Source organism: Sarcophilus harrisii, chromosome 1 (genome assembly GCF_902635505.1).
Source record: "Sarcophilus harrisii chromosome 1, mSarHar1.11, whole genome shotgun sequence".
NCBI classification, from domain to species: Eukaryota; Metazoa; Chordata; class Mammalia; order Dasyuromorphia; family Dasyuridae; genus Sarcophilus; species Sarcophilus harrisii.
Genome location: NC_045426.1, coordinates 546,462,056 through 546,487,590, shown reverse-complemented (window position 1 = coordinate 546,487,590; position 25,535 = coordinate 546,462,056). Strand labels below are relative to the sequence as shown.

General features: G+C 36.4%; 1 protein-coding gene and 1 long non-coding RNA gene across 2 annotated transcripts in view; one reads left to right on the top strand and one right to left on the bottom strand.

The window, feature by feature from the left end:
• JARID2 (jumonji and AT-rich interaction domain containing 2) overlaps positions 1-25,535 on the top strand; it is a 315,080-nt gene that overhangs the window by 118,704 nt on the left and 170,841 nt on the right. Inside the window, exon 2 of the mRNA XM_012541631.2 lies at positions 16,386-16,521. Within this exon, the coding sequence (XP_012397085.1) occupies positions 16,386-16,521 (136 nt within the window). The remainder of the gene's footprint in view (positions 1-16,385; positions 16,522-25,535) is intronic.
• LOC116420637 overlaps positions 11,872-25,535 on the bottom strand; it is a 44,238-nt gene continuing 30,574 nt past the window's right edge. The window contains exon 4 of the long non-coding RNA XR_004231014.1: positions 11,872-12,079. This is a non-coding gene — a long non-coding RNA (uncharacterized LOC116420637). The remainder of the gene's footprint in view (positions 12,080-25,535) is intronic.

Here is a 25,535-nt window from a genome sequence, read left to right as displayed (position 1 = left end):
AATCATACCCAGGACAATTAGGATTTATACCAGTAATGCAAGGCTGGTTCAATATTAGGAAAACTATTAACATAATTGAATATATCAATAACCAAATTAATAAAGTCATTTGATCATCTCAATAGATGCAGAAAAAGTATTTGATAAAATCTAACACCCATTCCTATTAAAAGCACTAGAGATTAGGAATAAATACACTCCTTAAAATAGTCAGTAGTATCTATTTAAAACCATCAGTAAGCATCATATGTAATTCCTATTAAAAACGCTTGAGAGTATAGGAATAAATGGACTTTTCCTTAAAATAATCAGAAGTTTCTATTTAAAACCATCAGTAAGCATCATATGTAATGGGGATAAACTGAACCATTCTCAATAAGATCAGGAGTGAAACAAAGTTGCCCACTATCGCCATTACTATTCAATATTGTATTAGAGATGCTAGCTTTGGCTATAAGAGATGAAAAAGACTTTAAAGAAATTAGAATAAGTAATGAGGAAACCAAATTATCACTCTTTGCAAATGATATGATGGTATACTTAGAGAACCCTAGAGATTCTACTAAAAAGCTATTTAAAATAATCTACAAATTTAGCAAGTTTGCAGGATACAAAATAAATCCACATAAATCATCAGCATTTTTATACATCACTAACAAAATCCAACAGCAAGAGATACAAAGAAAAATTCCATTTAAAACAGCTGTTGATAGTATAAAAAGTTATTTTCAAAGAAAACCAAATTTTTATATCAAGTCCATCATGATTGAATTGGTGTGATTGAATCCCTTGGGCTACATGACCTGGGGAAATTGACCTTGGAAATTCAGCCCATGGGGATGATATGGGAATTCAATTTTTCCTGATTTTGGGGGTGGAGAAGAAAATAGTAAAAAGATGAGTAAATACATATTTCTTCTGAAATTGCATTTCTACTCTCACAAGGGCTATTAGTCTATTAGGATTGCTGAAAATATTTGTAAGATACATCATTCCATTTCAGAAAAATAAATTTCCTTTAAAAACGAGATTTAAAAGCCATTTACTTGTGCTTTGTGTATATATTTCATTTCAAAGGTTTGTTAAAACAGATATTGTCCCCAAAAACCTTGGGAAGATTTGTACTAAAGTTGAAAAAAATTGGTTTTACATAGGATATATGGTATCCAGGTAACTCTGGAGCAAGGTAAGATGTTATAGAGCTAGACCAATTCCCAGTAGAGAGGGCCTTAGCCTGGAGTCAGAAAGGTCTGACTTCAAATCTAGCATTGTATATTTATAGCTTCCCAAATTTCCTCAGTTGTAAAAGAAAGATAATTATTTATGGTAATAAAATAAGGATAATTATTTAGAAGAACTTTCCAGCCATTACCCCCAGGGTTGACAAGAAAACTCAGCTATTTGTAAAGTGCCTGCCCCATAGTAAGCATTATTATATAAATGTTAGTTATCTCATCTGTTTTAGAAGGAGTCCCTTGATTAGGAGTTTAAGACCAGTGATAAATTCTAGATATATGTGTTTTTGAAATTGATGTTCCTTACTCTGTGATTCAGTTCCTTCATCTTTATAAAAATAGGGTGTTTGGACATGGATAAAACATGTCCTAGAGATAGAAATAATACATGATTTAAAAGCTGTTTTTAGTTGTAATATTTTAGGAATACATCTGTGAGATATGTAAAAGAAATAATTTGGATTCCCTATTCAGTGGGAGAAAAAAATTACATGGTTGAGATGCATGCTACAGGAATGAGTAAATGAAAGCCTGCTAGGGAGATGATACTTTGACATTTTCTTCTCTGCCTTACTCAGGGACTAGCTTCTTGTTCTGTTTAAATAGGTCAACACATAGTTTTATTTTTTATTTTTTATTTTTTATAAATAACTTTTTATTGACAGAACCCATGCCAGGGTAATTTTTTATAACGTTATCCCTTGCACTCACTTCTGTTCCGATTTTTCCCCTCCCTCCCTCCACCCTCTCCCCAGATGGCAAGCAGTCCTATACATGTTAAATAGATTACAGTAGCTCTTGGATACAATATATAACACATAGCTTTAATTCAGAAGTCCAAAGAGAAAAATTTTGGGATTCGTCTAAAATGGTTGCTTATGTGTTCTTTGCTGTAGAGTGCAGTTTTAATTTTTTTCCTCCCTTCCCCTCTTTATCTGTGTTGTGGCTATTTGGTCCAGTGTCTTGCTGTAAATGAATCAGTTTTGCCCTTCATAGGCAACTTGGAACTATTTTGGCTTTGTGGTAAAGGAATTGAGGGAGGGAGGCTTTCTATGTCCTTAAGAGGACCTACCTGCCTCCTCACTCCTGGCCATATCACTTATTTTCCAGGTTTAAATATACAAAAAGAATATGTGTTATTTATGATTTCACACATCTAATAGATTTTTCCTACATTGACAAATGCTAGGGGATACATTTAAATACTGTGTTAAGGTGGCTGGACTGGGGCTTCTACTTTCTTATCGGTATAATTTGCTTACCATTTGCTCTCTGCTTATGAAATATAATTGGGACATTGTAATGCCAGAAAAACTGAGGCAAGATAGAGATTAGAGAGTATTTAATAATTTATTAAATGGGAGAGATTTACTGGCACCAAATGGATCCATGTTTTGGTCCCAGGGCTGAATGAGACTTCCAAGAATCCAGCAAACAATGTGAGTTCTCAATGACCTATACATACATGGCTCAGACTCAGGGGGTAGATTGAGGCAGGGGCAGAGCCCTGGTGCTGAGAGTGGGACTGGGACTCTGACAGGGAGCGGTGAGCCACTGGAGATGGGGGGAGGCACCCTGGGAATGGGGTTCCAATAGCTTAGGATGGGAAGAGGCATTATGATATTCTAAAACAAAAGGTCTTTTATCCTTATCACATTCTGATAAAGAGGGAGGGGAGGTTTTGCAGGACTGAGCTTTGAGCTGATAATTATAAATTGAAGCAGAACAATTGGAGAAACTGATTCAGGACTGGGTCCGGATAATTGGGGAAACTGAGTCAGGACAATAAAAGAAAACTGTGGCATAACAACATGAGTCACAGGTAGAAAAGACTTGAATCTGGAAAAGCTTGTTTACTTTCCTCTCTATGCCTCTTTTTCTTATAATACATTGTATTTCTTCTGAAAAATTTTCTATGGAAAATCAACATACCTAGATGAGTCTGCTCACTCTTGGCTGCTCTCCTATCTCAACTGTGGGAAAGACTTTTAAATGAAATTAGTTACTTGAGCACAGACATTGTTTTTTAGGTTCCTTTTAGGTGGTTTTACTCCTTTCCTACCCCTACCCTCTCTGTCTCTGGAGTTACTCTTAATTTGTTGTTTCCAGCTTTTGCTTTGTCTCCCTAGACAGTTTGTGGTGCATCTTGTCACATTTTCTTCAAAGGCTTTAGCAACCTCCCATTTAATTTTTGAGCAAACTCAAAAAAGGTTTATTGGCAACTATTCAGTCATGGCTGGATTGCTTAAAAGGTGTAGGCTTCTCTCTTTCTCTGTCTCCATGATGGTGGTTGTGAAACAGAAGCTAGGCTCCGAATTTTGTTTTTTGTTTTGATTTGTTTTTTGACTGCCAGAAAATCAGCATTTGGGGTTGGTTGCTTTTGGTTTTTTGGTGTGCTTTCTGGAGTATATTACAATATAATTATTTCAACCATTTTTAAAAAGCTTTATGATTGTATTTTCTTTCTATAATAATCATTTCTGGATATATTTGTCTCTCCTCCCAATAGATTTATCTCTTGTAACAAAGAAAAGCACTTTAAGGCAAACCTTGCAAAATATAATTTGCAAGAGTGGCCACTATCCTTCTCTTTGCCCCTTCCTCCCACTGCATGCAACCCCTGTATCATCCTTTCCTGAGACGTGTACCTTTCTCTATTTTTTTTCATTTTTTCTTTTTTTCTAATTGGCACAATTAAAATTAGCAGAATATGGAAGTTAGAACTAGGGTTGTTCCTGGATAAATGCTCACTTTCCCTATTATTTATTGTCTTAAGATAATATGGTTTGTGGGTTTTTTTTTTTAATTATGGACTTGATCACTATCAACAAATCCATGTACAAAGAGCAGAGAAAAAAAGGATTTTCATGAATATCTTGAATCCTAGTGGTTTTTTTTTTTTTTAAAGTAGTTGTTACTTTTCCCATTTATTTTCTTTATAGCATCTTTAGCTGGCCATATAGATATGGACTAGAGTAGTTTGACAATCTGTAATAGAAAGAATTTTGTGTCCTTGAAAAGGTACTGTGTTCATTGCACATATATTGAACCTATTTTGTGTGCATGTACTAGATGTTTGAGTTCTCTCCTTTCATAGAGTTTATATTTGTATGTTTCTGATAGGAGAGCTAAGATATACACAGGCAAGTGTAATACAGTATGTAATATAGCAATATGTATATGTAGCTTATGATGTATATTATATATGTAATATACACTATATATATATAATACAATGACAATGTGAACAGTAATATAACACATGTGGAGGTGCCATCGTATGTGCAAAGTATCTTTCTCATGAGTCTAGAGAGGAGAGAGCTTTTATGGCTTGGGGGATGAAATAATGCTTCATCCTGGCGGATGCATTTGAACAGTACTTTCAAAGAAAGCAAATATAAATTGAGGCAGGGCAATGGTACTCACATTCCAGAGAGAAGGAAGAGCTTGATTAGTGGAGAGAAGCAGCAAAATTTTGACTAGCATTTAGAGAATGGAACAGAGGTTCCTTTGAGTGAGGCATAGGGATTGGGAAGTCTGGAATGGGGGCTGTATGAACTGCAGAATTCCCGAGAGGATTTGTAAACTGCTAGGTTTGGGATCTGCACTGAGCAGTTGACTTTACCTAATGCTTTCAGTTTATCAAGAAGATAAACAGTAGAGGTAATGAATATATGGACTAATGGTGAAGAGGAATTTGTCCCAGACATGTGCTTTGGTATTATGTGAAAGAGAATCTCATATATATATATATATATATATAGCCACTCTTGGAGCTGGGTGGCTGGGAACTAGTGGAGTGAAGGACATGGTTCACTGGCTACCAGGCTTCTGCTTTTGTCTGGTCTTAATCCCAGTGGTTTTAATTGTGGCAGATGCCCTAGTATAAGATTTGAAGGCCTAAGAAAATCAGTATTTTAAAGTCTTTCTCCAAATGAAAAAATTGGGACTTTGTAATTAAGGACACAGTTACTGCTTGGTGAATGTCTAATTAGGGAGACTGGCATGTAAATCTCTCTATCTTTACATTAGTGACTAAGAAAATCAGGTGGATATGGATATGGGTTCATATATGTTTGGTTCCTTCAATTGATTTCTCCTTGTGCCAATTTCCATTCAGGCCAGGCTTCCCCTGTGGATCTGTTTCTAATCTCTTGAAACAGTTTATGTTCTTTCTAAGAAATCAAGAGGCACATTTGGGAAGACCCAGCTCCTCCAAAGACATAGCCAGTCTTTAATGAGCACATTAATTTAGAATATTAATTTGCCTTTAAAAAATTAAAAGAATTAAAGGCACATTTATATTGAGATTCTCCTCCTTCACCACTCCTTTTACGTTTTTTAAAAAAGAGCTAAATCAATTAGAATTCATTTGGTCAGTATTTCATTCATGCCCTCTGTTTTCTTCTGACTGCTGATCATAATGAGCTCTAGTGAGCTATGCTAGAGTGCACACACATTCTCATTTTCTTCATTGGGGGTTTTTGATTACACTGTTTTTAATGAAATCTCTTCAATTTTGCAATTCAGTCTCAGAAGACAGAGGGTTCAGGACCTAGTGAGCAAATTGTGTTCAGCCTCCTCCTCTTCTCTTCTCCCACCTCCTCAACTTTTCCCTGTTGGCATTGTAATTGTAATTCTGGGGGGAAAATCCTGACACAGTTATTGGGTCTTTTTTGATTATGCTGAAGAACTAAACTGTCAGATCAACAGCTGTAGGAGGTTTTACCTCTGTGTTTCGTGGCTCTCCCTGCTCTGTTTCCTGACTGTACCATTTAACCATAGACGTGTAGGGCTCTGGATGTCATGGCCCATGCTGCTGCCTTGACTACTGTCTCAGATGTCTGACATGCTCAGACTCCAAAGAGCTGACTTGGCAGCTGCCCAGCAGACTTTTATAAAGACTCAGTTGGTGGCCTGAGATTCAGACTGTCAGAGTTGTGTTATGCAATAAATCGTTTTCAGCAGAAGTTATTAATCCAATTTCGGCTGTAGCTTTTTTTTTTTCCTTTAAATAGACTGTAATCAAAGATAAGTACACATTATTTGATGGGAGTTTGGGAGAAGTAAAACTCTTCATGCATAAGCATTTTCTGTCAGTTTGCTTGAACCTGGGAAGCCTGTCAAGCTAAAGAAGCCTTCCTGCTTGAAAAGCTTTTAATTTAAAGGAAAGGTAAGGGAAACATCAGTCATGCATGCTCAGTTACGTTTGATGCCTCTCTTATGTTCTTAGTAATTTGTTTTGTTTGTTTCATGTTCTTTCTTTTGTTGTTTTGTTTCTCTGAGTATATTTCTCTCTTATCCTTCCTCTTTTTTGTACTTAAATAATGGTAATTAAAACATTTTCTACTATTTTATGGATGAGTATGGAGATGATCTGAAGGAATTCTAAGTTTTATATTTGTTGTATTTTTTTTAAAGAAATTTATGTTTTGTCATTTTGTTGTTGTATTTTTTTTAAAGAAATTTTTTCTATTATGAACTTAGCTGACATCAACCCATGAATATTTCATTGAATAGAAAAGGCTTCTATGTAACTAAACTGTTAAATAGTTTTGTGTCTCTATTATTCTTTGAATCACATAATCCCTTGCTTTCCAACAAAACCAAATGATACTTTGACAATATCAATACATACATGTCTCTGCATTTTCTGTCTATCCAGATATGGGGAGTATGATAAATTTTCATTACTTATGATTGGTCACTGCATTGATCAGAATTCTGTAGTCTTTCATTATTTATAAATTGTTCTGAAACTGCTCACTTTGCTCCATTGGTATTCGTTCACGAAGTTTCAAAGGTTTCTATGAATTGGTCTGGTTCATCATTTCTAATTGCTTATTTCCATTTGTCTATCATATTTTGTTGAGCCAACCCTTCTATAGCTTTTGGGTGGGGCCAGAAGTCCTAAATTTGGTTTTATTTGAACCAAATCAGAAGTCATCAATGATAAATGCCCTTCTTCTTCCTTCCTTCTCCCCCCTCCCCCTTTTCTCCTCTCTTCTGTCCCCTTCTCTCTCCCCCCTCCCCCTTTCCCCCCCTCATTGGAGAGGAGTCTGGATAACTTCCTTGGTGAAGGAAGTATCTTTCAGTTATCAGCAAATGGTGAAGAATAGTTGAACAGATTCAACTATATCGGATTGCATCTGCACTTAACAGTCGTCAAGTTGCCATATTCAACATCACTAAAAGCTAGAAGGAGGGGGCAAAAAGAAAGTGAAATTGTATGTTAGGTTGTCTTGAATAGAAAAATAACAGATAAGAAACAAAAAAGTCACCATCTCTATTTTCCTTGGCTCATATTTATCCTTCCAGTCAGCCTGAACAAACCAAAGCAATTCTTAGTCCTGTTAACAAAACCCAGCCCTTTTGGTGTGTATAGTAGAACAGAGAATTTGCATAAAGTACTTATTCCATTTCAAACTCCCCTCATCAGTCTTTTACTCCTTCTCTCCCTCTTTGCCCCCTCATCCCGTCTTTGTGTAATTGGCTTCCCACATACTTAGATGCTAACAGACGATGATATTTGGACTTCAAGATCTGACCCTGCTCAACCTCCCAAAAAAGAAAAAAGAAAACGCAAAAATTATTTTAATTAACTCCTTGTAGATTTGTGTTGCTAGTTGAGATTGACCTTTTGAGTTCTGGTTTTAGGAGTACAAGAAAATCAATTAAGCTGACAGTGTTAGTAGAGGTGGCATTTAGGGCAAATGCTACCAGTAGTGAGCTTTGAAGGGTCAATCTAATTTTGATAAATGAGGAAATTTAAACTTCTTTCTTCCTCTAAGTGAAACTGTGGTCTTGTGCCACCTCCCTCCCCCCCCCCCCCCCCCCCCCCCCCCAACTTAGGATCTCAGTTTTCCTTTAAATGTTTATCTTGGCAGAATGAAGTGGGGGAGCTTTTGTCATTTTGTCTAAATTTGCTTGCCCCTTCTTCCTTCCCCCTTCCTTCCTATCTAATCTTTTTTAACCACTGGCCATTTGGAAAGTTAACATCAGTACCTAGTGAGGGTATCAAGTTCTATTAAATGCTACATTCTCTTGGAGACCGCTTTTATAGTTTTACATGGAACTTAATGCTGCATGTAACTATATTACCTTTCTCTCTCTGTGGATTTATGATCCTGGGCATAAACTAAACCAGATCAGATACTTAAAATCGCATTGGAAGATTTTTTAAGAAGATTTTTGACTTTAACTCAAAATACAGGTGTGCATAAACCTTCAAGGGCTTAATCTCAATGTGGTTTTCATATCAGCTTCTTTTTCATTTGAAGCTTGTAGAGAAAGGCAATTTGGATGTCTTTATTGATTGTAGTGGCTTCTCTTTGGGCATGAAGAGAGATTGTAGGACCAGACAGGTCTTTATTTGAAACATTAAGAAAATAGACATGGGGAACCAGATTAAGCCTTTTGACAAACAGGGTGAAAATTCCTGTACTAAACTGATGTTTAGATAATCATTATTTTTCTTTCCATTCCTTCCCTTTGGTGAATATTAAGTCAGGTAGACCTGAGTGGACCTTTAATAGCTGTGTGATATTGGCCTAGTTAGGTATGAACTTTAGTTTCTTCATCTGTGAAATGGGTCTAATAATTATATACCCCTTTAATAAGGTTGTTTTGAGGTTGAATTGTGTGGCTTAGAAATGGTGAGCGAATAGAAAGGAGGAGGCACCTTTTAGGACAGGTTTGAAACTTTAAAATAGTCCCTAACGCAAATATCTCTCCACCACCGACCATCATCCTCATTGGCTGAGGGTCTTACATTCTAAACTTGGGAACTACCCAAGAAATTGAACTTGATTGCCTTCAATCAAGCTCAAAGACCTTCCGGCCTACTCAAACTCTGAAGTAGATGAAGGCTTACTTGATTTTCACAACTATCTTGAAAGATCTCACCTCATCTTGTTCAAAATGACAAAATAAGCAAAGAACATTGCAAACCTTTGAAACATTTTTCTAAAGGTCATCTATCCTCAGTTTTGTTGAATGTTAGTGTTTTGTTGTACTAATCTGTTAGGTATTCACTCTGGATTGTGTGTGAGTTCTGAATGCATTCCTAAAGGCACAGATGACCATCTTACCAGTGAATTTGACATCCCTGGTACTGGAGGGCAGCCTGTTGTATGATTTTCACCTCTTTCATGATTGAATGCAGTTTATAGCTTGCCTCATCAATAGTCTATGTTTTTTAAAAGCTTCCAAATAGGTATTCAGGTAATAAATTATAAGAACTCACGATGCAGTTATGGTATTTCAAATCAATTATTCAGTTTTTAAAGCATAGAGTATATAGAAATATATTTTGAACTCCCTGTAGCTTTTTTCACGCCATCTATTATAGATTGCCACAATATTTCATTTCAGGCTTTAGTTAAAAGAACATTGATTTGATTTGATTTGATACATCAGTATATCAGTTTAGTATTGGGGACAAAGTATATACTTACTTGTCCTTTGAATTTGTGCTGCTACCCTATCCCTGCCCCCAAGAAACCAACCCCAATGGCGTTTATATTCTTTCTAGCTGATGTAGTAGGCCATGGAACATTGAGCATTTGTCTGGAACATCTGAGTTCAAATTCATGCTCAATTACCAGCGACATGACCCTGGGCAAGTCAGTTAATCTCTCGGCTAAAAAATGAGATTGATAGTAGCACCCATGTTATAGAAAATCTAATGTTCTTTGCATAGTATCTGGCACATAATAAATGTTCATTCTTTCCTTTCATTTCCCTTCTTTTCACCCTTTTATCTTTTTTTTTTTTTTTTTTAAGAGGAATATATTAAATCCTCTTCTGGTTACTCAGGTATGATTAAAATTCAATTCCCTTAAGTTAAATCAATGATTGTCATTGTAATGATTATCCTTTTTTCCCCCTTCTGAACAAAAGATTGCCAATTTCTTCAACTATCTTTTGGTATTAATTGTCCCCAGTACCCTCCCTATATATTGTTTATTTAGTGGTAAGAGCTGAATTCTGAGTTTGAATTCTATCTTTCCCCTCTTTGTGAAATCAGTTTTCTTTCAGACTTAGTTTTTCTCATTAGTGAAACAGGGGACTTGGGTTAAATCACAAAATCATAATAGATTTTGGAGTTTTCATGTGATTGCTAAGGGCCTATCATTTAAATGGTCCAGTAAAAGCAATAAGGCACTTTGTTTATGTGTGTCTTAAATTGGTGAGTGGTCACCATTTTAAAAAAGCTAGAGAGATCTCTAGGAGCAAAGCAAAAGTTTATTGTATATTCCACTCATTGGGCAGGCAATGGAAGGGAGGAGGCACCTTCTTGGATAAGTTTTACACTAAATAGTCCCTAACGAAAACACCCCTCCCACCACTGCTCATCATCCTCATTGGCTGAGGATCTTACATTCTAAAAAGTGACAACTATGGAAGAAATGAACTTGGCCAATAAGTACATATTTGCCTATATTTGATTGAAGTAGGGAGAAAATGATGTCATGGGAGGATAGCTGGAAGGTTTGCCCTTAAGTCAATGCTCAAAGACCTTCAGGCCTACTTCATCTCCGAAGTAGAGGAAGCCTTACTTGACTTTTACAACTGTCCTGAGAAATCTCACCTGATCTTGTTCATTTACATCAAGTTATGCAAGAGACTTCAATGTTTCCTATTAAATTTTCAAAGAACCATTTTTACCATCAATTTACCAATCCTTGCTAGTAAAAATAAACGGAACTTTTCCCTCCCCTCTTGTTACATGGGAGACCTGGGTACTTGAGTTTGAGGAGTGGGATTGGTAGTAGGATTGTTAACACATCATTGTTCACATCTTTCTTTTGTCTTGTTACATTGTAAAGTGGCAAGTTAGATCTCCCCCTCCCACCCCCACCCCCCAACCTCTCCATCTCATTCCCAGTAAATTGATTAATCCAATCTTTGTGAACACTGGCACTTTGCTAAAGTGCTGGGCTTGGAATCGGGAAAATCCAAGTTTAAATTCAGCCTTAGATCCTTAGACATTTCAGGCAAGTCACTTCAACATTGTCTGCCTCAGGTTCTTAATTTGCAAAATGGTAATAATAATAATAATCCCTGCCAGTGTTGATGATGTGAGGATGAAATTAGAAAAATATTTATATAAGTGCAATATAAATGCAAGCTTTTATTATTACTTGTGGAAGTAAAAAAAATCTACTCCAGTCTGTAAGCAAGACCATCTGCTGTAGAATTGTTAGAGAACTTTGTTCAGAGAAGGGAGAGCTTCATTATGATCTGTAGAAAGTAGCCCTTAATATTTCTAGTAAAATGATTTATTTTAGACAATTCTCTGAGATATGTCTCAAACCACAGGCAGAATAAAATTTTACATATTTGTGGTATAAAAAGCAAAAGGCGGTGGGGAGAGTTAGAGTTAAGTTCTTTGATAGAATGTTTCAGGTCTTAGTTTATGCAAAATTTTAGCTTAAATCATCTGAGGTCTTTTGCCCAAATAAGTTGGACAGTATGTTTTACTGATATGAATATATGAATGCAATTGTTTCATGAAATATTAGTTACATTTTGTAAGTGTATTTGAAATGGGTGGAAGTTTTTAGGAATGAGTTAAATGATTGCTTGTGGTATAGGGTTCAGGCCAGCAAGTTTATTCAGTTTATTCAGGCCTGGTGGAAGTTTATAAACCAAGATAATAGCAAGTCATTTATAAAGTGCATCAATTTTTATAAAAAGCATGAGGTCTAGATTGGCAGAGTGATTTGCTGATGATGCTTACCATAGTAAGTGTGAAGGTTCAAGGAGAGATTTCTATGAGTACATCTTTTGTTCCTGCTCAGCTGGCTTATTATAGCAGCCTGCAGGCACTCCAGCCATAGCTGTGGAAGACCCAGAAAAGAAAGTTTTTAACCAAACTTCTTGACCCTGTCAAAATGGTCTGACATCAGAAACTGACATCACCAATGGGAGGGAATAACATTTAAAAAGAGGCATCACCATCTGATTTTTCTCTTCACTCTACTTGTTGCTGAAACCATCCATATGTTGCTTCATTAGACTTATAAGCTTTAATAAGTCACTCACTCACTCACTCACTCTCAGTTCAGTGTTTTTCCAAACTTCTTACCTTTCTCTGCACTGCCCCTCATACTTCCTTCTCACACTTTATCTTTTGCATTCCTGCTGGCTTGGTAGGCCTTCCCCGCCTACCCTGTCCTTCATTGAGGGACTGTCAAGCAAAATGTAATGTAAAATGTGAAACTTTATTTCTGTCTCTGTGTCCTCTGTGCCTAGCACTGGGCCATATTGCATGCATATATACACATGCACTTGCATCGTGTATTTATATCTGATGCTTAATAAGATGGCTATTTTGAGAAATGATAGTGAAAAAAAATTATTTTTGACAGAAAATTTATGTGATTTTTACTGAGCTCCTTAGGATTAAAATTTCTGTTGTTATAAAAATAATACTCTGATGAAAACAATTTAGACAAAGTTGCATTGTGGTGGTGGTAGCTTTTAAGTGAAAGATATTTCTTGTACAACATCCAGACTTGGAAAGAATTTTCTTTTGCATTGCTTTCCCCACCTAGGAGGAGTGAGTGGGTGGAAATTTTCATTGGATTAAATGGAGGTATGTTTCTGGAACACCTTCATCTTTGGTTTATGTGTCTAGGAAACCACTCCTAGGGAGCCAAGGAGATGATTCATCATGATTCTGCAGCCCCAAAAGTCGGTTTTATTTTTTAATATTTGTGAAGTATCATCACCCTAGAGTCCAATTATTACTAGTTTGAATTCTGATTTTGATGGTTTGTGGTGGTGGTAGTGGTGGTAGTGGTGGTGTTGGGGTAGGAGTGTGTGTGTGTGTGTGTGTGTGTGTGTGTGTGTGTGTGTGTGTATACATGTAGGGGGCTGGAGGAGATGAAGGGGATGGATGTGATCTGGGGTGCTAAATGGCTGAGCTCCTTCAGGTGGAGGGATGTATAATCAGATTGGAGACAACTAAAGAGCACCCTTCATCTCAATACCTAGAATTTACCATCTCCATAATTTTTGCAGTAGGTTTGCCTAGTGGTTTGGGTAAGCCATTTTATGGATTGAAGAATAGAGAAGTTAATGTTTTGTTAGTAAATAAACTTCATAAATTATTTCTATTGTAGAAATAGAATACTACATTGGCTTAAACCCATGATGGTTGACACCCTGTTCTCCCTCCCCCCCCCCCCAAAAAAAAAAAAAAAAAGTTATTGGAGATGTTTTCTAGTAATTGAGGTTGTGATGAAGGGCCCAGTTACTAAGTTCATATTTAAAGTATTTTGGGCTTTTAAAATTTATTATCTTGCATGGCTGCAAGTGTTGTATTCCTCTCTGTGGTGTTTTAATGGAGTATTCTGAGTCAGGAAAATCCAAATTGAAATTCAGACCAAGACCCTGATTAAATCTTTTTTGTGTTTCTTATTTGCAAAGTGGGATTGGGCTAGTTTGCTTAGTACATGGAGTGCCTGACCTGAATTTCAATCTGGCTTGAAGACATATATTAGCAGTGTGACTGTAAGCAAGTCACTTAAATGGTTTGTCTCAGTTTCTGTATCTGTAAAATGAACTGGAGAGAAATGACATCACTTCATCTAGTATCTTGCCAAGAAAACCTCAAATAGGGTCATGAAAAGACTTGTCATGAGGATTAAATATGATAAAATATCTTGTCCTTTGTTCTGAAAGAGAAACAGTGACATCTGGAAGGTGATGTCATGACTTGCAAGTGAATTGAACTTAAGTGAGGCAGAGGCAAATTCAAGAGCCTCATTCTTTCCTTTTGGAAACCATCTGGGTATATTATGTTTCTTGATTGTTCTATTAAGAAAGTTGATCAGGATTGGACCTACAACTTCATTATTATAGAGAACTTCCAGGTAAAGAAGCTTCCCCTACTGTAAGTTGACAACTTCCCTGTTGCCTAGGACACCAAATGGTGAAGTAACCTCAGATTCCACAGTTAATATCTGTTAGTGATGGGACTGAAATCTAAGTGTCTCTAGCTTTGAGGTCATCTTTGTCCACTAAGCCATGACAGACTGATTTAACTTTTGAAACTGCTTTATTTCCTTTGCTAAATTATTTAAATTTCATATTAATATTCATTATATTCAGTTTTCTTTTTCTCAGTTTTGTCTTTTCCTGGATTTGGTGTTAGGACCATATATGATTTGTAGAAGGAGTTTGACAGGATCTCTTCTATTTTTTGCAAAAATAATTGGAATAAATTAATTTTTAAATGTTTGCTAGCTCTGATCCCAGTATTTTTCTTTGGGAGTTCATTTAATGTCTTGTTTTTCTGAAATTGGTTTATTTAAATTTTCTTTCTGTTAATTGGGATATTATGTTTTTTAAAAGATTCAACCATTTCTCATAAGTTGTCAGTTTGTGACATATAATTGGGCAAAGTAGTTTCTAATAATTTGTTTATTGTGAAATCTCTTTTTTAATACAGATGATTTGGTTTTGTATTTCTTTTTTGAAAAGTTAGACTGGTTAATGATTTAATGGAAAGAGTGTTGAGCCTAAAGTCAGGAAGACATCTTCCAAAGTTCAAATTTGGCTTCACACATTTGCTATCTTGAGCAAGTTATTTAACCCTCTTTGCCTCATATGTAAAATGAGTGGGAGAAGGAAATGGCCAACCATTCCAATATCTTTACCAAGAAACCCCAAGTGAAAGTTGGACACAGATGAAGTTGACTGAATGACAATAGTGTTTGACTCCAGGGTCTAGAGTTAACCCATTGGGTTTCAAATATACTATGTATCTTTCCTTTCAAGTTTGGTTAATCTTATGTTTGATGTTCATAATTTCTATTTTGGGAAACTTACAAAACTATCTTCTGTTTTCAAAGGAACAATTTGGATTAGATGTCCTTAAAAATCCTCTTCACTCTTATCCTAGCAAGTTGTTCTCTTTGCCGTGTTTACCTGTTATCTTTTATTTGAGTTCCTGTTCTATTTCTTTATCTTTCTTAGTTTTATCAGGTGAGTTACCACCCCTTCATCTCAAGATTTCTCATGTCATCCCCAGTTTTCTTCAGTCACATGTTCCCTAAGCCCTTATCATCTCTCACATGGTTTGTGATAATAATAGAACAATAATAACAACAGTAATAATGGCTATATTTTTATATGACACAACTTGCAAAGAAATTTCCAGATATCTCATTTGATCCTAATAAGCCACCTTGAGGAATCAGATGCTTTTTATTTGTATATGGAAAAACAAAAGGTTGTCAGAAGTTGTCTCTTTCTGAGGTTCTATTTGAACTATTGTCTCCACAACTCCGTGTTAAGCACTCTATCCATTGCTCCATCTACCTGAACCCTATGCATTATAACCATATTTTCCTAATGGGTTAGTATCAGTATTTCTTTCTTAATATTAGAGGAGAGAGATTAAACCTTCAAAAAAGAGGCATTTTAGCAAACAGATTAACAAACACCTTGCTAAGATCATAAGTGTGAAAGCTGCAGCATGGGAATGCAGAGGCCATCTAATCCATACCTTGTAGAGAATCTTTGGAGGGCCTTACCTCTAAGGTAAGGCCTTCCTTGTTTTATTCACTTCTTTCTGTGGTATCTCCCCTTCTCCCCCCATCTTTATATTCTCGACATGTAACACAGTATTTGACATGTAGTAGAAACTAAAAAATGCTTGGGGGTGTGTGTGTGTGTTTTTTAACCTCCCCTAGTTAAAATAAGATGCTTTAGAACTTGTTAGTTTTGGCAATAATATTCTATTTCCAAACCCTGTTTAAAAAAAAAACAAAAACAAATCTTGGTATTCCGGATTATCGGGCATTTAAGGGAAATTTTCTGTGTTTAATAGGTGTTTTTTTTTTTTTTTTTTTCTTGTAAAAAACCTGTTTGAGAGAATGGATGGGGCCATAAGGTTGCTTTGCTGCCTAGATGGCTGACATGCTCCAGCCTCCATCCCTTCTGTATTGTAATGCTTTCTGACATCCTGGATATGGGTATTGGACACAGTTCTTCTTGAGAAATTTTCTTGGATCTGAATCTGAAGAGTTGCCTAGTTCTTTTAAGTAACCCTCCCTTTTTTTTTTTTTTTTTTTTTTTTTTTTTTTTATTCCCTCCCCTCCTCTTTCCCCTCTCTTCTTTCTTTATTATCTTTAGGATGACAGTGATGGGATTCCCTGGTCAGAAGAAAGGGTGGTACGCAAAGTCCTTTATTTGTCTCTGAAGGAGTTCAAGAATGCACAGAAGAGACAGCATGGTGATGGCATTAATGGGAGCCTGAAACCAGTGAATGGTAAGTTGACGCTTCTCTGACACAGGAAGGATTTCTCCAGTCCTAATAACCCTACTGAATTTGGAGAAGTAGTTGGGGCCTTGGAAGCTCCCTAGGAGAAAAATCTCTAATTCTCCCTTCCCTTCTTTGTGCTGATGGTTTCCGGAGGCACCTAAATTTGTAAAATTGTGAGTAGGTAGGGTATCCCAGTTCAGGAGTTTTTTGTTTTTATTTTTAAATCCTGTGGTTGTTACAGACCAGATAGATGGTCCTCTCTCTGTTCTGCACCGTTTCTCCAGCTGAAGGCCACATCCTCTTCAGTGGACAATGGTGGTTGCCTAATATGATTTTATGATTTGTCTTTGAAGATCAATCCACACTCCAGACAGCACTTTGTTCCTTCTGTTGAAGGAACATTCTCTTCCCTACTTTCCAAGATCATAGAATAAAGCACAAGCCTGCATCTCGAATGTATGCCACCCATTGTGACACCCATTGGTGTGGAAAACACCTTGATGTTTCTTGTTGCCCTTCACAGCTCAAAAATTTACATATTTATTTACATTTTTGAAGGCACATAGTTCTTTCTACTTCTTTGCGTGTAGCTAGAAACTAGTCTATTAAGTGTTATGCTACCTCTTAGAAGATTCTGAGAAACCCTGAAAAGACTTCTTGCACTTTTGATATGTGTCCCTGTTTGACTTTATTCTGACATCCTTAATTCTCCTTTGGTGACATACATTGTGGTGTTGGAGCTGCCCAGAGAGAGAGAGAAAGAGAGAGTGAGATACAGAGACAGAGAAATCTGAGTTGAAGGTTTTGTGGATTGTGTCGCACCTTCAGGGTCAGTAGCTTCATTTGGATTCCCATTGCTCCCATATTTGTGGAGAAAAGGGAGAAGCTTGAACTGAAGGGTTAGTTTGTTTTTGTAGTAAGTAGATCAAGTGACTTAGTAGTCATGTATGTGAACCTTGATAATATGTCAGAGAATGGAATATGGTATGTGATTCCCTCCGAGGCTGTTAGTTTTACAGAAGATTGCCTGGAGCTTTTTTATGGGAAAAATGGCCTGTGATTGCTTTTATTGCTTTTGTATGGCAAGGACATGCTACATGTGGTTTTTTTTGGGGGGGGTAGGGGGGAATAGGGGTGTGTGTGTGTGTGTGTGTGTGTACTGGCAAGGGAGGAAAGTGCTAAAGATGTCTCTTTGACTCTTATAGTCTCTGCAAAAAAAGCTGATATATATATATGTGCCTCTTCTTGTGATGTGGAGATGTGGTGTAAAACTATTAATCTTTTTTTTTACATTTTTAATGCAACCTTGCATCCATAAGATTGCAGTATGTTATGAAGGGTAAAAAGGACCTCAGTTCAAATCCTGCCTCAGAAACTTATTTGTTTTGTGGTCCTGTACATTCCACTTAATTATCATTGAACCTCAGTTTCTTATATGTCAAATGGGGATAAATTAGTCAAAGAGGCATTTAGTCTGTATCTCCAATTGCGTCTGAGATACTAGACTACCTTCCTCTTGATCGCGATGCAGGGTTGAATTAAATTTTTTTTTTTATTAAAGGAATAAGTTTTATACAAATAGAAAGGAGGTATTTTATACAAGTAGAAATACCTAAAGAAAGAGCACCATGATTTGGCCTAGTCATGTGATGCTCAATCAAATCCTGGACAACTTGACTGGATGATAGGATGATACAACAATAACCATGTATTCCCTCCCTCTTAGATATGATTTTTGTTTAGGATAGAGAGTGGAAGCTGGTGAAGGAGAGCTCCATCACTGGAGACCAGTAGCATATCAACCACAAATGTCATGCAGACTTCAATAAATCTCCCTTTGATTTGAACTTTGGAGAGGAGGGGAGGGAAAGAGGAAGAGGTTTTCTTTAAAATGGAGTTACCCTGTGAAGTGTTCAACAGCCAGGTATTTATAATAAAGCAAGCACTGAATTTCAGCAAAGCAACAGAAAACACTTTGTTCAACATTGACTACTGTGGCTGAAAATAGCTCCTTCCAAACCCCCATACCCCTGTCCCCCATACCCTTTTACTAAATGTTAGCAATTCTGAGAAAAGCTGGCAAAGATATCTCCATAAAGATTGCTGGAAATTAAAAAAAAAAGTTTTTAAAGAGTTATTTGTGGTAAGAATAATCAATTTGGTCCCCTCCTCCCCTTCAAAAGAGGGGTGGATGTAATTTTGAATTTTGTCCATTTCAAACATGAAGGTTTCTTTTTTTAAGTTTTGATGTGCCTCTTTTGTTCCTTATTGTTAAATTTTAAATTAGTTTTTCTTCAAGGAAACTTGGTCATTTTGGGGGACATATATTCTGCCTAATTTTTTATTAAATTTTAGTAAATAAGCCTACATGTTTATAGGATCTGTGTGTTTATTTTTCTGGATAATGGGCCTTTTAGACAAACCCCTTACTCAACTTTTTATTGTTACCCGGAAAGAACTGGTTTACTTTCAAAAACAAAAGAAACAGATTGAAGGAGAGTGATGCAGCTGTGTACATCCTTGGTATCTAAAGTATATATTATAAAAATATATATATATATTTTATATATTATATATTATATTATATATAATATAATAATTATATAATATACAATAATATAAGATATATTATAATATATATTGTATATATAATGTAAAAATAATAATTATATATATATATAAAAACTAATGCTGGACTGGTCCCAGAATTAGGGTGGCCAAATTATCACTGAGGTTGTCATGATACAGATTAGTGACCTATTCCTTTTGAGATTCTTTTCCAGATTGCTTTTAAACGTTCTTTTCCTTATTAATTTTGGGATTTGGTTGGTAATCAGGTATTGCAGTTTGCTTGTGAATATTCATAGACCCACATTCTCAAGCTACAGAAGGACTTCTGCCCTTGTACAACATATTTTTGTTCACTTTTTATTTGTATTTCCTCTATGTGAGAAAATGGAAGCAGGAAGAGGATGTTTCTTTTGTTTCAGAAATGCTTTATCATATGAGATGGGATATTTTCCCTTGTATTATTGAGCTCTAGAAAGCCAAGAGCATTGCATACATGCAATGTTGTGGTTACTTCATTTATTAGCATTGTTTTTCTTTCTCAACCCTATCATTTTTCTGGTCCATTTCCCCCAACCCTAAAGTTTGTATGAAGATATCACAGAAATATTTTAATTAATGATAAACCGAAACATGAAGTATATATTAAAATTTTGAGTAGAAAGAATCCTTGGGCATCTTCAAACTTTAAGTATGTTGATAGAAAATGTAAATATAAAAGGCTATTGGATATCACTGCGATAAAGAAGAGGAGGGCAGATTTTGGATCAAAGCAGAACAACTTAATGTAATGGTACATTTTAAAAATGTATACATAATTTTATATTATTTTAAAGTTAGGATGTAAATCTAGGTCTTCTTGGATTAAATCCAGTATTCTTCCCACAGGACCATAGAGTTCTGACCCTGCCTTTTACAGATAAAGAAACAAGGTCTAGTGAAGTAAAATCACATAACAAGCATCAGACTGAAAACAGAATCAAAGTCAGCCACTCTTTATTGTAATTTCAGCATGTGTTACAATTGAAAGTAATTATGAGACAGTAGTTGAGGTAAGTAATGGTACAGTTCAAAACAGTAAAATAAATTTTTTTGTTTTGAGCTTAAACATTAATATCTCTATATAGACATGTGCAATGGTAAATATTTTTGAATATCTCACGATATACAGCTTATTTTTGAAGAATCATATGTTACATTTAACAATAGTGTCAACATTGCTCTCATCTTTGTGTCTCCATTTTTTCTTTCTTTTTTCAGTCTTTCATGTGTTCCATTCCTCCCTTCTCTATTTGTGGCTCACAACAACTCTGCCAGTCAGGCCCTGTTGTTCTCTCCACTTTAGACGTGTTGGGGCTGGGGTCACACAGCTAGTCTTGAGTTAAATTTGGATTTGTCCTCCAGGCTTACTCCAGTCAGACCCTCTCATCCTTGCACCCACACAGCTGCTTTGGCATCAGAAATGATTTGTCGTCGGCTTTCCGGAGACATGATTGGTCATTCCTTCAAGTTCTTGAAAGCAGTTTTCAGATTTTGAATATTTGTCATTTAAAAGATTGTGTGGGACACCTTGGCAGAGTGTTCCTCTTCCAAGTCATTCCCACTTATGTTATTTCTTGCCCATGTATAGACACATTCTTTTGGCGTAGATTAATTTGCAGTCCAGTTTTACAAGTAACTAAAACCTCAACCTTATGTCTTGTGTGAAATCCTGGTATATCTGTGGTGGGGCTGGCTGTCAGCATGATTTTCACAGTGTTAGTTGCAGTAACAGCAAGTTTTGTTGGCACAATCCTGCTGCCCAGCTCCAGCCAAGTAAGACAGAGTGAGCACTCCCTATCCTAAATCCCTCTTGGGAATTCTACAGTGAGTGGAACTTAGTGAGATTTTATTATCATAATTATTATTTCTATCAGAGTTAAATCAATTGGGGATCATTTACAGTTGTGGTTTTTTCTTTTTCTTTTCTTTTTTTTTTTTTGGATGATCTTTGTAGGACATAGAGCCAGGGTTACAAGCTGTTGGGAAGCACAAATGAGAAAAGGAAAATCTGTAAACTCTGGGGTCTTTTTGTGAACCCATGTTTTTTCTTCCTGCCACCGTTTCCAATGTTAACTTAACTAAAGGAGTTCTGGGAAGGGGAAAATGCATACGAGATTACCATAAATTGAAAATGAGGCCTCCTTTTTCAGGGCTCAGTGCTAACGAGACTGTTTTCTCTTTTGCCCTCAGAGCCCTTGGCCTGCTAGGTCCAAAATTAGGGACACTTAAATAATAACATGGTACACAAATAATTACACAGTAATAATGGGTACACATAATTATAGACTAAATGAGGAGGGAGTTATTAGCTGTATTTGAAATTTGTTTACTTTCTATAAATAGCATCTAAGATCCAGCAGCTCCTCTGGTCACTCTAAGAAATCTTGACTAGATTGCAGAATGAAGTTGCATCCCATTTCCTGCAGTCCTAGTAAGGATATTTGTACCATTGCTTTTTAGGGTAATGTGAAAAGGACAAGGAAAATTTAGGATCTCTTAAAGAAATGTGAAGTTAAACATAAGAGTAGGCAGGAAAATATGCAAAATCTTGAAATTGGCAAGAATAATTTCTTAATTCCAGCATTCGTAGGTGGCTTTGGTGTAATTAACTGTAGTTGAATTGGTAGGCAGACAGAACTTTTGTTTGCATCTCCTTTCTCACTCATAGACACAAGTGATTCATTCATTGTTTTCATCTTTTCTCCGTAATAGCGGGATGCTGATTCTTTCATCAGTCTTATAGACTCACTAGGTACTATAATAAGTTCAATAGGAATTTTTAGCCTGGCTTTAGGACCCTTTCTGGTCATAGCCCCATTTTTATAGTTAAGGTCTAAAGTTTCAGTCACTACTTTATACTTTAAATAACAGCATCTAAAAAAAAAGAACACTAAAAATTTCATTTTGTTTCCAGGCTTTTTGAATTGGTAATATCTATTCTGAAATGGATTCTTCATACTTCTAGTCCCTCTTTTAGCTCCATCAAATCCTCTTTTGTGAAGACCGTGTATTTTTAAAATCAGCAGGAGTCAGGAGTTCAGGTTAGGGGAAAATCGTCAGTCTTTATTCTCAGTGAAGAAGGATCCGAGGTAGAAGAGAATCGGCGATAGCAATGTGTGTAGCTGAGTCAAGAAGCTAGCTAGACCCGCAGCCACACGACCAGTAGCTAGGAGAATGGAACCCAGGCCCAATCTCTCCCAGATTCTCTTCCTGTTCCTCTCTCTGCCTCCATCCACCAAAATCATCATTTCCTGTACAACACATCAGGACTTGCACAGAGAGTGGGCAGGGACCATTCTTTATCCATCATGTATATTAATAGAGTATAGTCCAATTACTATTTAGCCTCATGTACTTGGGACCTCAGTGCATCAACTCAAACCTCAGCCCGTTACACTCTTTCACCTCGCATCACTGCCTTTTGTAACTCTTCTTCTTCTCTTCCTCCTTCCCTCCCTTCCCATCATACCCCACTTCCAATATGGTAGTTTCCATTTGCTACATTATAGTTTTATGGCTTAGAAAGTGCCCTTCTTGGACAGTTCTGAGTAAGGTAGGATGGAAGTACACAGTGGTGACACAGCTTCATCCAAGTTTTCAATCTGAAGTGACCTTAAACTCAGGTTTTTGAGGTACCACCTCTCTATCCTGAAGTCTTCTTTACTTTTTTTCTTTCTGTCCATTCTCTTTGGCTATTCTTTATCCCATTTTGGTATGCATTCACATTCTAATTTCCATTGTACTTTGTATATCTTTTGAAATCATGAAGTTTTCTCTTTAATATTAAAAATATGGAGTCCCCAAGTATCTAGCATTAGTATCATTTTAGTTTATTTTTTTGCCTATTGACTGGGAAGGCTTTGCCTGGGTACTCATCAAACTGTCCTACTCTAAGAAACTGGGTCTTCACTTGTGATAAAAATGGTGTTTATTTTCTAGGAAAGATTAGAAATCTAGGTGTCTTGTTATATTCAGAACTAGTTTTAGTTTGAAGCTGCATGCCAGGTTGATATGTCATAATGAAGGGTAGTTTCATCATATACTAAAATCCTTCAAGATGTCCTGTGTCATGACTCTTGAATGTGTTTGTTTTCTCAATGTGTACGTTTGTCACAGAATGGTAGCCTTTTTATAGTAGGAGGACAATTGAGAAGCGCATCTTGTTGAGTTCACATATTTTACAGATGATATGGGAGAAGGGCGGGGGTGGGGTGGAAGGTTATATATGCCTGGGAAAACATGGCTCATCCTAGATCATTAATAGTGCTGTAAAACCGATATGGTACTTTACTTGCTGAAACATTTCTTTTCAATTGGGAGGCTTCTTGGTGAAGATATGAAATTGAGGAAAAGGAAGATACCTTCAGGAATAGGCTTTCCCCTCTCATTGGTTACCTGTGTTGTGTGATAGATATGATATCCCAGAATCATTATTCTGACCTCAAAGGTCATTTACTTTCATCCTTTTATAAGTGAAGAAAGGAAAATCTTTGAGGATTACCTTAGCTCATACTGGAAGTAGGATTTGAATCTAGTGCCACATTTTTACCTGGTTTGAATAAATTTTCTTTTTCTAAGGAAGTCTGATAGACTTGTTTCCTAGGGGTGCCTAGATTTGTGCTTAGGGGTGAAAAAAGTGGTCATCCCCCATAGACAGTAGTTTTGGTAAACTGAAGTTTTTACTGAAGTTGGATGACTATAAGTAATAGCCTGTATTCACACTCAGGCCTATCTCATCTCTTCTCTCTCTAATAAAAGTTCATTGCTATGGCAAGGCTGCCTGGGGATATCTGAGTGTTTCCAAGTTGGAATCCAAATTTAGTTATGGAAGTGCAATTAGCTATTCAGTCCAGCCCCCTGAAGGGATCTCATGCTGTTCTGCCTATAGTGGAGGGAAGGTTTCCCTTCATAACTGTTATATTTTTATAATCCTAATTAGCCTGTCAATTCTAGGAACTATGTATGTCTGTCCATCCATCCAGCATCTCTTCTTCTCCTCTCCTCTCCTCTCCTCCCCTCCCCTCTCCTCCCTTCCCCTCCCTCTCCTCTCCTCTTCTCTGTCTCTCTCTCCTCTCCCTCTCCCCGACTCCCTTCCTCCCCCCCTCCCCCCCTCCTCCCCTCCCCCCAATCATCTTTCATAGAGCCAAAAGGAGTTGGCTAATCTGGAATGAATTTTAAAGTTGACCCACCAGATCTTCAATCAGATTCATCCCACAGCCATGCTTCCTAAAAGCAGGTTTTTACCCTGCTGGGTAGACATCTGGGGTTTAGATTTAGTTACCTTGACTACTGTGGGATAGGGATAATTCCAAATGTATTGGTTCTGGCACTTTTTGATAGCCGGATGCTAGATGAAATCTGGATTGTTGTGTGTGTGTGAATGTTTTTATTTTTATGGTGTGTTTTCATATTACATCTGTGTTTCATATTACATCTGTGAGAATTTGGTTGGCCTGAGTGTTGATGATAAAAGGAAAAGTAAAATCTGCCCCTCATCCTGGAGAAGTTCAGATTTGAAAGGGGAGGAAGGTAGCATAAAATATATATTTTTTATATACAAGATATACAAAATAGATGGAAGGTTTTCTCTCATGGGGAAGGTATTAGCTATCTGACCTTTTCAGTTTATGCAATGCTTCCCCAGCCTCCCTTTTTTGCAATGAAACATTACATTTTTTCAGTTATTCTCTAGAGCCCTGCTTAATACTGGGGCTGCTTTCAACTTTTCTCCTATTCGATTATTTGTATATTACTTTTATGGTTTTCTTACTTTGCTGTACATTATTTCCTATAAAATTTCCCATGCCTCTAAATTCTGAATTTATTACAGTGCAGTAATATTCCATTAAATCCATTTACCATAATATTAGCAATTTCCAAATTGATAGGCAATTAATTATCTTGTCTTCTAGTCTTTCCTGCCTTAAATGCTGCTATGAATTTTTTGATATCCATGCAATCTTTATTTTTGCTGACCTCTTTGGGATACATAGCAAGCAGTGGAATCTCTGGAACAAAAAATATACACATTTTATTCACTTTTTGGGGAAGTATTATTACAAATTGATTTTCAGAATGGCCAGATCTTTTCTAGCTATTATTAATGAGGCACATTCTGTTTTGCATGTTTGTCCTCCTGCTTGCCCAATATGGAGCCTTTCACATGGTTCAATAAATACTTATTGAATTGGATGAGTACAGTGTTAAAGGTAAATACTGTGCCCTCCTCACTAAGACAGAAATTCTTAAGCATAAATAACAAAACAACTTATTTTGATTACTGTATTTAAACATAATTGATTTCCATTGTAATTTGTTGTATTTCATTTTATGCATTACAAAGCCCTAATTCTGATAAATCTAGAGATCTCATGGTCCAAGGGGTCCATCAGTGACACCAAAGGGATTGA